This window comes from Apis laboriosa, unplaced genomic scaffold (assembly GCF_014066325.1).
Source record: "Apis laboriosa isolate Shangri-la unplaced genomic scaffold, ASM1406632v1 scaffold122_cov146, whole genome shotgun sequence".
Taxonomy (NCBI): Eukaryota; Metazoa; Arthropoda; class Insecta; order Hymenoptera; family Apidae; genus Apis; species Apis laboriosa.
The window spans coordinates 71,735-86,995 of record NW_025221084.1 but is presented as its reverse complement, the minus strand read 5'-3'; the positions used below and the strand labels follow the sequence as shown (position 1 = coordinate 86,995).

At 19.1% G+C, this 15,261-nt stretch overlaps 1 protein-coding gene across 4 annotated transcripts in view; it reads left to right on the top strand.

The window, feature by feature from the left end:
- The window catches only part of LOC122720284 (low-density lipoprotein receptor-like), an 89,863-nt gene extending 81,433 nt beyond the window's left edge, over positions 1 to 8,430 (top strand). For 3 of the 4 annotated variants that reach the window (XM_043946882.1, XM_043946884.1, XM_043946883.1), the window contains 7 exons: positions 1,924 to 2,235; positions 2,683 to 2,983; positions 3,074 to 3,365; positions 3,845 to 4,325; positions 4,651 to 4,737; positions 5,051 to 5,319; positions 5,449 to 6,044. In XM_043946882.1, the coding sequence (XP_043802817.1) occupies positions 1,924 to 2,235; positions 2,683 to 2,983; positions 3,074 to 3,365; positions 3,845 to 4,325; positions 4,651 to 4,737; positions 5,051 to 5,319; positions 5,449 to 5,493 (1,787 nt within the window). In that variant the 3' untranslated portion in view covers positions 5,494 to 6,044. Of the gene's footprint in view, positions 1 to 1,923; positions 2,236 to 2,682; positions 2,984 to 3,073; positions 3,366 to 3,844; positions 4,326 to 4,650; positions 4,738 to 5,050; positions 5,320 to 5,448; positions 6,045 to 8,266 lie in introns of those variants that run through there. The other variant, XR_006347740.1, reaches the window with a different exon arrangement.
- Positions 8,431 to 15,261: the final 6,831 nt, after the last annotated feature.

Here is a 15,261-nt window from a genome sequence, read left to right as displayed (position 1 = left end):
AATAAGAAAAAAAATAATCAAAAATTTAAAAAAAAATATAATTGAATGTATTAAGATTATCTTACATAGAATGTATGTAAGTGAGATGATATCTCGTTTTAGGGTATAATGACTCAAATAGAAAATATATTTAATATAATTATAAGTTTAATAAAACGAAAAAAATTTTTTTTTGCATAAAATATTTCCACATTATTTATATATAAATATTTTAAAAATTCTAAATATTTTTCATAAAATCAAACTTTTTTACACTCTTTTTACAAATCAAACATTGAATTCAATCATCTTATTTTGTAGTGTTCTCTACATCCCATGCATTTAATATTTATTATGTTTTTCTTCAGGAATATCATTATTTTTTTATATTGAAAAATCTGAAAATTTCACCAAAAGATATATTAACTATTTTCCATTTGTTTAATTTTTTAAAACGTTTTATTACTTTTTTTGTTTGAAATTTTTTTAATTGCAGATAGAATTTCTTTTGATACTTGTTTTTTTATTAATGTTTTCAGGAAGTATTAAAATGATAGAATCTATTTTCTGATTTGTTGAATTGAATTTATTGAGATACTGGATATTGAATTAATCTGATTTAATAACATATCTATTATCTCTGTTATAGAAATTTTTATATTAAGTTCGAATTTCATAACTTTATTAACATTTTGTTATAATCGTTCAATCAAGTGTTATTGTTCTAATTATTATTTTGGTCATTATTTTTTTTTTTTTTATTTAAGAAAACGTAATATGCATGAATGATGCATTTAGATTAAATTAAATAAATATTTTTATGATGGATATAAAAAACCGAAAAAAATCATTTAAAAACGTGTGATAATTTATTTGTTTTTTTCAATAATGGCGTAATAATATTTCATCATACAAATATAAACATAATTTCTGAATATTATATTAATACAATATATTCTGAAAAAATTATTACTTTTTACTAAAATGTTAGTAAATTATAATTTAAAATATATATAAAAATTTTTGAAAGTATTATAATAATAATAATATAGTATATAAAATATAATAATTTTTGTATTATATGTAAAATAATTTTAATATGTAATATAATATAAAATATATAATATAAAATAATTTTATATTATATGTTATTTTTGATTTTTATTTGATTTTATTTGACAATTAAATTAATTTTTAAATAAACAAAACCAATATTTTGTATGCAATACATAATATATTATCAAAAATAATTGAAAATCAAAATAAATCGATTGTATTTTATAAATCGCCATCTCATCTAAAGATTATCTTATTCAATATACATTTAATTTCAAATATATATATAATAATTATATATTTCAAATATATACTATATATAATTATTTAATAAATAATAAATATTTATATATTATTTAATATATAAATTATATATTTATATATATATTATATATATAATTATTATATATTTATATATATAATTATATATTATTATATATTTATATATTATATATTTATATAATAAATATTTATATTTTAATTTGTACTATAAAATTTTATTTTAAATATAATTAAATATTAAATGTAATTAAATATAAAGTATGCGAATGATGACATAACCGTGGAGAGAATGATTCTATATAAAAAAAAATTCTATATAAAAAATATAAAAAAAATAAATCGAATAAATTTTTTTTAACATTCATAAGATATATTACATTGGTAAATAATCCAATTTTCTAAAAAAAATCCAATTAAAGAAAAAAATTCATCAAAATATCAATTTATATAATATATCTGCATCAAAAAATTAAATTTTATTAAATACCATTAAATATCATTTATTTATAATATATTAAAAAATATTATATATAAAATTATATAAAATTATATAAAATTTAAATACTAATATTAAATATTAATTATTTAAATTTAAATATTTTTCAGGTCATTTATATTGCAACGGTAAAATAGAATGTGCAGATGGTAGCGATGAGAAAAATTGCACGACCAAAGCTATTGGTTGCGATCCATCGACACAATTCGAATGTAGCGAAGGATCATGTATTTCTCTTTCCAGTGTATGTAATAAGAATCGCGATTGTATCGGTTGGGAAGATGAAAACGAGAAGCTTTGTGGTGTAAATGAGTGCTTAAAAAATAACGGCGGATGTTCGCAAATTTGCATCGACTTGCCTATTGGTTTTCGATGCGATTGCAGTGTAGGATATAGATTAATTGATAATCGAACTTGTGATGGTAAAATGTTTTTAAAAATATTCTTATTATTACTAAAACTATATCTATTATATTGATATAAATTATAATAATCATTTTTATTAATTATTAATTTGTTTGTACATTTAATTATTTATTTCATTTATTAAAAAATATAGTCTATATTTATATGATTATAAAAATTAATGATTAATATAATGAATGATTAATAAATGTTTTCTATTTTTAAGCAAAATTAATAAATATTTTTATATAATAATAAAATTTTAATAAAATAATAGAAATATTATGTATATAAATATTTATTTTTCACACACACACACACACACACACACACACACACACACACACACACACACACACACACACACACACACACACATATATGTGAAAAATATATATAAATTTTATATATAAATAATTTTATATATTTTATATATAAATAATATAAAATATTTCTTATTTTAGATATAGATGAATGTTTAGAACCAGGTACTTGTTCTCAATTCTGTTTGAACGAAAAAGGCAGTTTTAAATGTAGCTGTGCCGCGGGTTATCTTAAGGATCCTAGCAATCATACACGTTGTAAAGCAGCAGAAGGTCATGCTAGTCTTCTTTTTACCAGAAGACATGATATAAGAAAAGTAGCATTGGATCGTCTGGAGATGACAAGTATAGTGAAAGATACGAAAATGGCAGCAGCCTTGGATTTCGTTTTTCGTACGGGTATGATTTTTTGGAGCGATAGTAGTGAAAAAAAAATCTATAAGTAAGCAATCCTAATCGATATTTTCAGAGTTTTTCAATTCTTTTTATTTTTGTTTCATACGATTATTTCTTATTATATTTTGTTATCTAGAGCTCCAATAGATGAAGGAAATGAGCGTACAGTTGTAATTGATGATGGTTTGACAACATCAGATGGATTAGCTGTTGATTGGATATATAGTCATATTTATTGGACTGATTCTAAAAAAAATACCATAGAATTAGCTAATTTCGAAGGCAATATGAGAAAAACTTTGATTCAAGATCACATACAAGAACCAAGAGCAATAGCTTTAAATCCATTGGAAGGTTGGATGTTTTGGACTGATTGGAGCGATGAAGCTCGTATCGAAAAAGCGGGCATGGATGGATCTCATCGAACGGTAAATACATAATAAAATTGAAATTGAAAAGAATGAATTTATTGTTAAAATGATTTTCTTAAAAAGCAAAATTTCTTTTTAACAATTTCAATCAGAATTATAATCTGAAGAATTATAATATATTGAATGGCAAATAAGTATTTTTATTTCATCAAAAATATATTTTTAACTTTACATGTTTATTCTAATAAAATATTTTTTTAAAATTAAAATTATTAAAATAATATTATTAATATTATAAATAAAGAATATTAATAAATAAAAAAATTATGAATAAGTTATTAAGGTAATATGATAATATTAATAGATGAATAAAAAGTATTAATAGATGAAAAAATTTATAGATAATTTTCATTCAGAAAAATTCATTTTTTCTTCAATTTTGATATAATTAATTACAATTTTAGAATAATTACTAATTTAAATTGTAAAATAAAATTACTGATTTAAAAATAAAATTGCAAAATACTTATTTGCAGGTGATAGTTGATAATGATGTACAGTGGCCTAATGGATTGACTTTGGACTTAATTGGCAAAAAAATATATTGGGTAGATGCGAAATTGTATATAATTGGATCGTGTAATTATGATGGCACAGGTATACGAACAGTTCTGTATTCTCCGGAAGTATTGAGACATCCCTTTAGTATTACAACATTTGAGGATTATGTTTATTGGACTGATTGGGACAAGGAAGCAATATTTAAAGCAAATAAATTCACTGGTCAATCAGTTGAAGCTGTTATGTCGCTTCGAGCTCTTAAATATCCAATGGTCGTTCATGTGTATCATCCATATAGACAGCCAGATGGAATGAATCAATGTCAGGCGGTAAATGGCCATTGTAGTCATTTATGCTTACCAGCACCAAGAATTAATTCTAAATCACCTCTTCTTAGTTGTGCTTGTCCGGATGGTCTAAAATTATTATCTGATGGTTTAATGTGCGTGGAAAAAGGTAAATTATGGCTTATGATGTTAATTATTTTTAAATAAATTATATGCATTAATTTAGTATGCATCTATTGATTGAAATCAATAAAAAAAAAAATTAAAATTAGAATACTGCATGCAATATTATAATAAAAGAATTCAATGCTTTAAATATAAATATAAAATGTTAATAGAAAGCATGTTTAAAATATTTTTTGTTATTGAATTGCATTTTGAACATTCTTTTTTTAATTTTTAAATTATATAATTATATTTATATTTTATGTTTCTTGTGTTATTATTTATTATAATTATTTTGCATCGATGTTGCATGAATATGGAATATCCAGTAAGTACAACTGTAGCACCTTCAACACAAGAAATTAATAAACCATTCAAGAGACTTGAACCTTTCAACATTACAACTACGACTATTCGTAAGTATATTTGCACGAATTTTCTTTTACATACAGTTTGTTATATTTGATCTAAAAGTTTTGATTTTGATTTAATGTTATGTATAATCCTATTATATATAATGATAATATAATTTATTTATTATGCGAGATACATATAAATTTTCTAAATTATTAAAATTCTTAAAAATAATTATATATATATATATATATATATATATATATATATATGTATGTAATAAAAGTTTTTTATAATTATAGTTTTTTTAAATTATTTATATATATTATTATGTATATCTTCGTTTCTCTTATTTCATCAAATAATTTATTTTAGATTCGATTCATTCAATAGATGGAGACGAGGAAGATGATCTGACATCTGAATCAACAGATCCTGGTTTAGTTGCTGGCATAGTGATAGGTGTTACGTCTTTAGGGTTATTATTTCTCGCATTAGTAGCAGTATTATGTTATAGGCATTATCTTCATCGTAATGTAACGAGTATGAATTTTGATAATCCTGTGTATAGAAAAACTACAGAAGATCAATTTAGTCTTGAAAAAAATAGATTTCCACTCCCTACTGCTACAGTTGGAGAAGAGGTAATTACTGTGTATAATAATATTATTTCGTTAAACAAAATTATATATATCATTTATAATTTTATTTATTAATTTATCAAACTTCGATAAATTTATATTTTGTATAATTTTTTTATTTAATTTTAATAGGCTCAGGAACCTTTAACGAGTCCTGGAACTAATGATTACGTTTAAGAATGAATTTATCAATAAAATGGGCTTAGCAGGCTATTGAAATATATCGACCAAATAACATAAAATGATATATTAAAAAAGCAAGAAAATACATGTTGAGCAAGCCTGTTCAATAATATGCCTGTATTTGCCCATCTGCCTGCCAATTCAGCTGTGATTATGTTTATTTTTTGTATTGTCTCTAATTCTTTATAAATTCGTGCATTTTGTCATTCAATTATCATTGTATGTATGTGCAACATATATTTGCTTCAAGACATAAAGGGAGAAATGCTGAGATATTAATTACTATAATTGCAAAATAAGCATTTAAGCGTCAGTTTTTGGATAATTAGATAAAATACAATAAAATCTTATTTTTAATATTTTCTTTTGGTTTATTATATGCAATAATAAAAAAACAAATAACATAATGTTATTTCTATGATCATGATCAATCATATGATCATGCAACAATGTTTAAATTTATATATATATGAGATAGAGAGGAGGAAGAAAGCGAGCGAGCGAGCGAGCGAGCGAGAGAGAGAGAGAGAGAGAGAGAGAGAGAGAGAGAGAGAGAGAGAGAGAGAGAAATATATTTTATGTACGAAAATCTTTAACTTGTTGTCGATTAATTATTTATTTTTTAAGAATATATTTTTTCGCATTTCTTTTTTAATTAAATATATTGTTATATTATTAGAATTATTGCATATTATATATTATATTTATAATACAAAAATATATAATAGGAATAATTTTGAAAATTATTATTAATATCAATAATGAGTTATCAAAAATTTTGAATATTTAATTTGATAATTATTTGTATTGTTTTTTTATATATATCGTATAATAATTTATAATGCCAGAAAAGTGTTCTAATTTATTAATATTTATATCAAAATATTTTCCTAAACAATTGAAAAAATTTTTCTTTGATATATTATAAATTTACTTATCATTTATAAATAATAATAATTATTATATTAATCTTAATTAATACAGTAATGTTTAAGTATATAAATATGTAAAATATTTTTTTTTATATGAATTTCTCCTTTTATGTCATTTACGATATATAAGCAATATGTTTTCAACATATTCATAGAATTTTTTTTAACAATCATCTGTGTTTATATAAGTAGTTAATATTATCATAAGATATTTCTTGTCAATATATTCTATCTATATTATATTTGTATAAATACATATATGAAATAGATTAAAATCCAATTAGATGTAATAAGATCAGCTCAATGACACTAAGTATAACTGTGTGTCTATTAAAAATAAAACTGTTGTTTAGATATTTCATTCTATTAAAAAAAAAAAATCAGTGTATATGTATAGAATCGTCTCAAGTTTTTTCAAAATAATATATAAAGTATTACATATACTTTATAATATTATTGTATCAAATAATTAAATAGAAGACAGAGATTCTTCTAGCTAAAATTAAAAAGTATATTAGATTAGACAAATTAAGATTTTATATTAAAAAGTAGCAATATGTTTTCATTATCCATGCTATATAATTTTGTTATAAATTTTAATTCAACAATCAGTTTTAATTTTTAAGTAAAAAAATTCAATTAATTAAATGCAATAAGAATAAATGAAAAAAAATTTCGTTTTAATTATATTCACAAATATTTTATTGAAAATTATATTTTTCAATAATATTTATATTAATAATTTATTAATACAAGATGGTATATCGTAGTACATTGAAACAAAGATAATTTTATGTGAAAAAATAAGAAAAAAAAATCGGTATAACATTTTTTTCTTTGAGATTTTATAAAATGATTTTGAAAATTGATATTTGTAAATTGAATATAATTTGATTGTTGTTATTTCCATCTGAGCTAAAGTTTATAAAGTTCTTAATTTTAGTTTATATTTTCATTTATAATATAAATTTATAATATAAATTTTTTAGTTCATATGAAAGAAATGTAAATGTACAAAGAGAATATATACGTTTGAAACAGAAAATTTATAAAAAGTTTGAAAAATTAAAAAACGATGATATATTACAATCTCTTCAATCATTTTTCAATTAATTCATTGATTCATGTATGCAACGAGAAAAATTGATAATAATACATTAATATTTTTGACAATACAGAATTTTATTTATATAAATTTGCGACAGATAAATATGTGCACATAATCAAATTATTTATATAATAAAAATCCACTTAATTTTCTTATCAAATGTAATTTTTTGTTCATTTAATAGAAATTCATTTTTCTAAAATGCATAATGATGTATTAAATATTATAAATTTCAAAAACAATTTTGCAAGATGAATTTTGCAACAATTTTTTATAGTTCTCTCATATTTAATGAAATAATTTTTTATTTTATATTATAGATATAAATGTACATTTCTAATTATTATAAAAATATTTATATATAAATAGAGTGATACTTAACTGTAGTTCAAATAATAAATGTTCACTTAAAATTCAAATAATCAAGTATTATGTAAAATTTCATTTAAATAATAAAAAAATAGAATTTCATCGTATTTATAATAACAAACAAATAATATAAAAAAATATAAAAAATAAGAGTTAAGTAATTTGCAAAAATATTACTTCAATCATATCATTAATATATACAAATCTATATTAGATAGAAACAGCTAATAATAAAATACATAATAATTAATTCATATTTAGTTTGTAAGTTTGATTAATTTTTAATTCAATTTTTTTAAAAACAAAACCTTGAAGAAAGAAATTTAATATCAATTTTTTTTCTGATTTTTTAATGTAGACTTTATCCATTTGGATGTATTGCGATTACCGTTCCACTCTATATAATCAAATATATAAAGATTTGCTACTTTTTAAAAAATACATTCTTATTCACAAATGAAAGAAAGAAAAATCCAAAATTAAAATATAGAGGCTCGATGATAATTTTAATCAAAAGATAGCAAAAATGTGGTGAGTATCAATTATATATTATATAATTAACTATGTGAATCATAAGGCATAATTTACTAATATATCTATATATTTGCCAAAATCGTGTCAAACATTATTTCTATATTAGATATGCGCATATGCGCATAATATAAATATATATTATATATATAATTTATTATAACAATTATTGTATAAAATAAATACATAAAATAAATAACATTATTGCCATTGTTATCATACCTATTAAGTTAGAACGTGCATAATTTGTAAAAACGCAATTTTGAAATACATTTAAAGTAATCAATGATTTTTCTTTAATAACTTATAAATTATATAATCTCAAATATACAAACTTATAAGCAATATAATTATATAAAATATTATCAAATCGTCTGCAAATGACTGACAAAAATTTCATATAAAGCTCGATCTGATAAATAATTCTCTAGTGATCTTATTTTCTTTATCTCCGTTATATCGTTACATTCTATTTCTGTCTTTGCTTAATGCGAATTTAAATTGCTTAATAAGAAATTTTTATAATCAATTGTATTTGTTTTGAAATTTGTTCTAGAATTGACCCTATAAATGTATTTCACCATATAATATCCTATACATTTTATATTTTTTATACATTGCATAGTGAATAAGTATAAATAAAAATTGTGATTTTAAATGTGTATTAAAATATGTGTTATAAAATCTGTACGTATTAAAAAATGAAAAATCTGTTTTCTTAATACACTTATAAATATTTGTGAATTATAAATATATGTTCTCGTAAAAAAATGTTTCTAGAAATATCAAAATAATTTGATATGTGCGCTAATTTTTTTTAAATTATATTTTCATAAAAATTACAAAATTTGAATATAAATTTTTAAAAACTCTCAAAAACTGTGAAAAATTTTTATAAGTTTAAGTTTAAAAGTTATTTTTTCATATTATATTTATCTAATATAAAATTATAAATTTCTTACTTTTTCATTTTTTTATTTATTATAAAAATCAACATTATAGAATTAATTACTTTCTTTCACTTATTGATTCAAACTATAATTAATATGTTGGTTTGAAATCTAATTATAGATCTTTTACTGGTTCGATGAAAGTTGTTTCAATAGAATTCTTTTATCTCATTTGAGATCAATTAGCTAAAGTCTAAATAGCCAACTTTTAAATTACATCGATTTCATTTTTTTTTTTGAGTATATTGTTTTTTTAACTAATTTTACTATTTGAATGAAAAATGTATTATTGATATTGTTGATAATAATATATATAAAATATATAAAATATTATTTATATATTTATAAAACATACCGCTCTTTCTTGATGGTAAAAGTTATTTGAATTCATTTATTGCTTTTGCTTTTCCATTTTACGAATCAATCTTTATTAAGGAAAGTTTTTCAAGTTAATAACTGATTTTGATAAAACTTATAAAAGGTCTGATTATAAAAAGTCTGATTATATAAAGGATATAGTTTTATAGGATATGTAAATTTATAAGGATATGTAAACTTGTAAAGGACATGTAATTTATAGACAATATAATAAAAAATATTTGATTCATATTTTTTTTATCCGAATTCATGTTGAACAATTGAATAAATATATTTTTCTCAATATTTTAAAAACTCTTTGTATACGTAAATTCTTTAGTATAAAAAAATGTTATATACAAAAATTATTTTTAATGGTAAATTTGATATAAACTTTCTCAAAATATCTATTTATTTAAAAATTATAATAAAAAAATTAATATTTTTGCTTAATTTTTCATTTAAAATCTAATGTTATTTTTAAGTTTGTTATATTTTTTATTTCTTGTTTATTTAAACTATATAAATATTAAATAAATAAATATTGTAAAATATTATATTATTATTTCTTTTATTAATGAAAGTGTGGTTAATTATATAAATGTCAGTATCACAATAATGGAACAAGATGTATATTAATTTAAGTATTATTGTATCATTGATATATTATATAATATAATGTAACATATAATAAAATGTAATATAATATGATATAAGTAATGTAATATAATATTAAAAAATATGTTGTAAATATTAATTTATATAGATTAAAAAAAATGAATAAAATATGAATGTTACATCATAATTTTATTTAATTATAATATTATTTCTTCTATATTGACAATAAGTCACTATATTTAAACAAAAGCTTATTAAATTTTTAAATTTTTGTATTGTAATATTGATAATTAATTATATGAAGAATTATTGCATTTTTTTATTATCTTAAAATATAATATGTATTTATTATTATATTTAATATCATAATTAAATCCAAAGTTTTTCTAATAAAATTTTTCCTTATCCTAAAGTCATAATGTTAGATAAATATTAAATAAATTCTATAGTAATTTTTCTAGTATTTCTAGTATTTCATATTTATTTTCTGATATTTTTTTGTGTTATTATTTCAGTGTTGCTATATACTTCAAGAATCTAGTAAGATTGAATGCTTGGGAGAATTGAATTGAAAAGAATTGAAAGTTATTTGATTAATTTTTTCATCTATAAGTTTAGTTGATAATCGATGATAATTGATAATACGATGATATAAAAATTTATGACATGTTCGATTGCGATATATTAACATTTATATAGATTACCAAAATCTTTATTAGTAAAAGAGAATAATAAAATATCCATTTATTTTATGTTGGCTTATAGTTTGAATAAACAACAAATAAAATTAGACAAATATAAAATTATATTTATTTATATATATATTATTAATATTATGAAAAATTAATAAAATATTAATTTTTTATCATAATTTTTAAATAAATAGATATTTTGAAAAAAGTTTGTCATTAATCATCAACATCAAATTTGTCAATATCAATTATATTATATTATATTGTATTATATTATATTATATATATATATTATATTGTATTGAATTGAAATTTATATATTATATTATATTGAAATAATTATATTATATTATAATATATTATTTTATATATATATATATATATATATATATATATATATATATATATAGCAAATATGAATATGGTATAATAGAAAATTCAGAATATTGATAAATTTTTGCTTTAATTGAATAAATCAAAATTTCATTATTATTATTATTTTTGATGAAACATTTACAGAAAATAGTTTATTTAGCAATTGTGACAAATTATATATTATTTGATTCGTGTTTTGTATATTATTAATTGTTTTTTTATATATTATTAATTTATATTTGATTATTTGCTAAAATTTATTTTGTTTAATATTTGTTATAAATATTCTATAAAAAGATAAGGTTAAGTATACTTCAATGCATTTATTAATATAATTATAATATATATTTTTAATTATAATTATGTATATATTTCAGAGATTATATCTTATACGGATAATTTTGATGATATTCGCAACACTTTTGGTGGCAATTTTTTATATTTTCTAGTTTTTTAATCATTGTTTGAAAATTTATCATTTCATTATAATAATATAAATTATTATATAAATTATATATATATTATATAAATTATAATTATAATAATATAGGTAGAGATTTTCGGAAATATTTTTTTTCTATTTGCATTTGCACTTCCATTATTAATGGAATTAGTTTTTTGTATGCATTATGTAGACTAAAAGATTTTCATTTCGTTTGTTCTTTTTTCTTATTTATTATCTGCCATGGATTTTTATTGGTAATAGATATTTTTTCTTATTGCTAATATACTTTCTATACATCTGTATGATGTTGATAATAATGGATAATTAAATTTGATAAAATTCATATAAATTTTGTTATTGTAAATGTTTTATCCACTGAAAATTTAAAATCTAACTGTAAATAATTTATTCCTCTATTATTGAAATATAATTATTTTTAAAAACATCATTTGATAATTAAGATTAATAAAATAGAAAAATATGTTAAGTTGGATAAAAGATTTGTTAATTGCATCAATGGTTATATAAAGTTTACAATATTAAATTTGTTCTTATAGGACATATCTTATAATTTGTTATAATATAATTTGTTAAATAAATGTATTTAATTTTTACATTAATATATCTATACATTCACATTCGATTGAATTACACTTATCACTTAGTTTATCAGAATATAAACATTATAAATATTCAGATATATATTTATTATCAATAACGATTTGATTAGAAATTGTTGAAGAATTGTCTGAAATCAGGCAAATTAAAATATTTATTGTATAATGGAATCACTTTTACCTTAAAACTTTATGCATATTTTCATGTTATAAAGCTAATATGGGAAAAAGATTTCTAGAATTACTCGCTAAAATTTGTCGATCTGTTTGCTTCTTCTATAATTTTATAGAAATATATACAAATTATAATTATATTATTACATCTTTCTATAATAATTTTAAGGAAAAGAAACGAGTTAGTATTTGTGAACTGCTAAAATACTACTCGATGAAGTCGAGCGAAAAATAAAAATATAATTTAGACTGTTAGAAATCGTTTATTGAATTTAAAAATAAAAATATCATGAACGTTAATATTTCAAAATACCAAATTTTTGTGCCATTTGAAAAAAATTTTTTCCATTTGCTTTTATTTTTAAATTTTAGATTGTCTTTCTAGATTATTCCGATTTATGGTAATTGAATTTATTCATGCATCAGATGGATTTTCTTCGATGCATTCTCAAGTGATGAAAAATGGTGTAAGATTCTACTATTATATTTAGAAATCGTGATGCACATACATGCACTAAGTGAAAGTATTATGAAAGTTCTATATGTGACTTATTAAAAATAAAAATTACTGATTCAATTCCCATTAAAAACTTTTAAGTAAAATACATTAATTTGGTCTCTTAAATTTCGATTTTCTCTTTGCATGTTATCATTTACAGTGAATAGCTCAAATAATTCGAATCTCTTCCTTTTTTTTATCTAATTATAGAAATACTTTGTTAAAATCTAATGATGACTTTCTTAAGATTAAAACTGCTGATGTAATTTGCATTTGCAAATATGTCTTGAAAAAAAATATTAACGAACTTTAAATTTCTTTTTTTCTAAAATCTGTTTTGTAAGAAATAAAATACGCATTTTTTTGTATTTTATATGTTTGTTCAGAATATTTTTTTATTATGTTTTGAAATAATATGTATATTTACAATTCATCTTAATACGGAATTAAATGTATTCTATTGATAAAAAATTACATATGAAAAGTAAGTTGATAAATATTTTTAATCATATTTAATTTAATAGTATGTTATTTCTTTAAAGATTTATTTTTAAATAATATTTTTTTATTTTATAATGTTTTATATCTATTTTATATTATAATATATATGTTTTATATGTATATTTATATATTTTTTTAAGAAATGATATTATTTAAAAATGACAAAATTTTTAATTATAAAACTATATGGAACTAATATTTAGAAGTAATTTCGATGATCTTCATCTTGATATATATTGCCAAGAATACTTTATAAGTTTAAGATATTTTTAAGAATAAGTTTTAAGATATTTTTATTTTTAATTATCATTCATTAATAAAAATAAGTATAAATTTATACATATATATATTTAGCATAAACTAAAAGATTTTTGATTTTATTTAATGATAAGTTAAAATTTAATAAATTAAATTTTCAAATATTCAAATAAAAGAAAACAATTTGTTTAAAGAAAAGTGAATAAAAATTAAAAATTTTATAATTATTTTAAAACTTATTAAACTTACAAAGATAATTTAATATTAATATGATATTGTTTATTAATGATTTGTGTGCAATTTATAATTTATAAAAGTTAAAAAAGAGAAAAATGAATATTCTATCAAAATCTAAATTAGAATCAATTGAAAAAATATTTGGCTTTATTTATTTTACAATAGAATATCAATCTTAAATATGTTTAAGATTGTTAAAAAATTTTTCAAAGAAAATAATATTAATTTATGATATGATAGCTAATATCAGATCTTGACATTATTCAACATTTATATAATTAACTCAAATATTTATATCATTATTTAAAAATAACAAAACACTAATAATATAATTACACAAAAAATATAATTTATAATTGTTTCAAAAGATATTATTAAAAACATGGTCTGAAAAATATAGTTAATAAATTAATAAAAAAAAATAAATTATAAAAAACTTCAAGAAATCATAAATAATTACAGATATTAAAATTCATATTAAATCATAAGATATATAACTGATATATAACAATCATTTTTTCTATGAGCTGTTCGTTATAAAACAGAAGATACATATTTTGGGGAAAAGCATTACTATGTACGCGATAGCTATAAAACATATTTTAATATATTTATATTATAATACATAAAAGTATATATACATTTTATATATATTTATACAAATTTTTATACATAATTTTTTAATACAAAGATACACGAGCGGCCAATAATATTATGATTCAGCTCTCTGATTGAATATTACTTCCAACCTAAAAAAAATTTCTAGAATTTAGACTAAGGGATTCATAGAATCTGCTCCCAGGAAATTGATCCGCAAGTGTTTGTAATAATTTTTCTCAAGTAAGATGCTGATTGTTGTTGAGATTGGCAGAGCTTGAAAATGTTATCTCAAATTTCAAGACCAAGTTCATATTTCAGTCACAAAGGATTTCATAAAAAATGTACATAATTGTAAATAAAAAATGTACAATTCCAAAAATCTTTTAAATTTTTCTCTCAAAAATGGTACTGTTTTCATGTAATATCATGTTGACTTATCTATTCTGTATCTTAATAATAATAATAATTTTCAACACAAACACAATTTTATATATATATA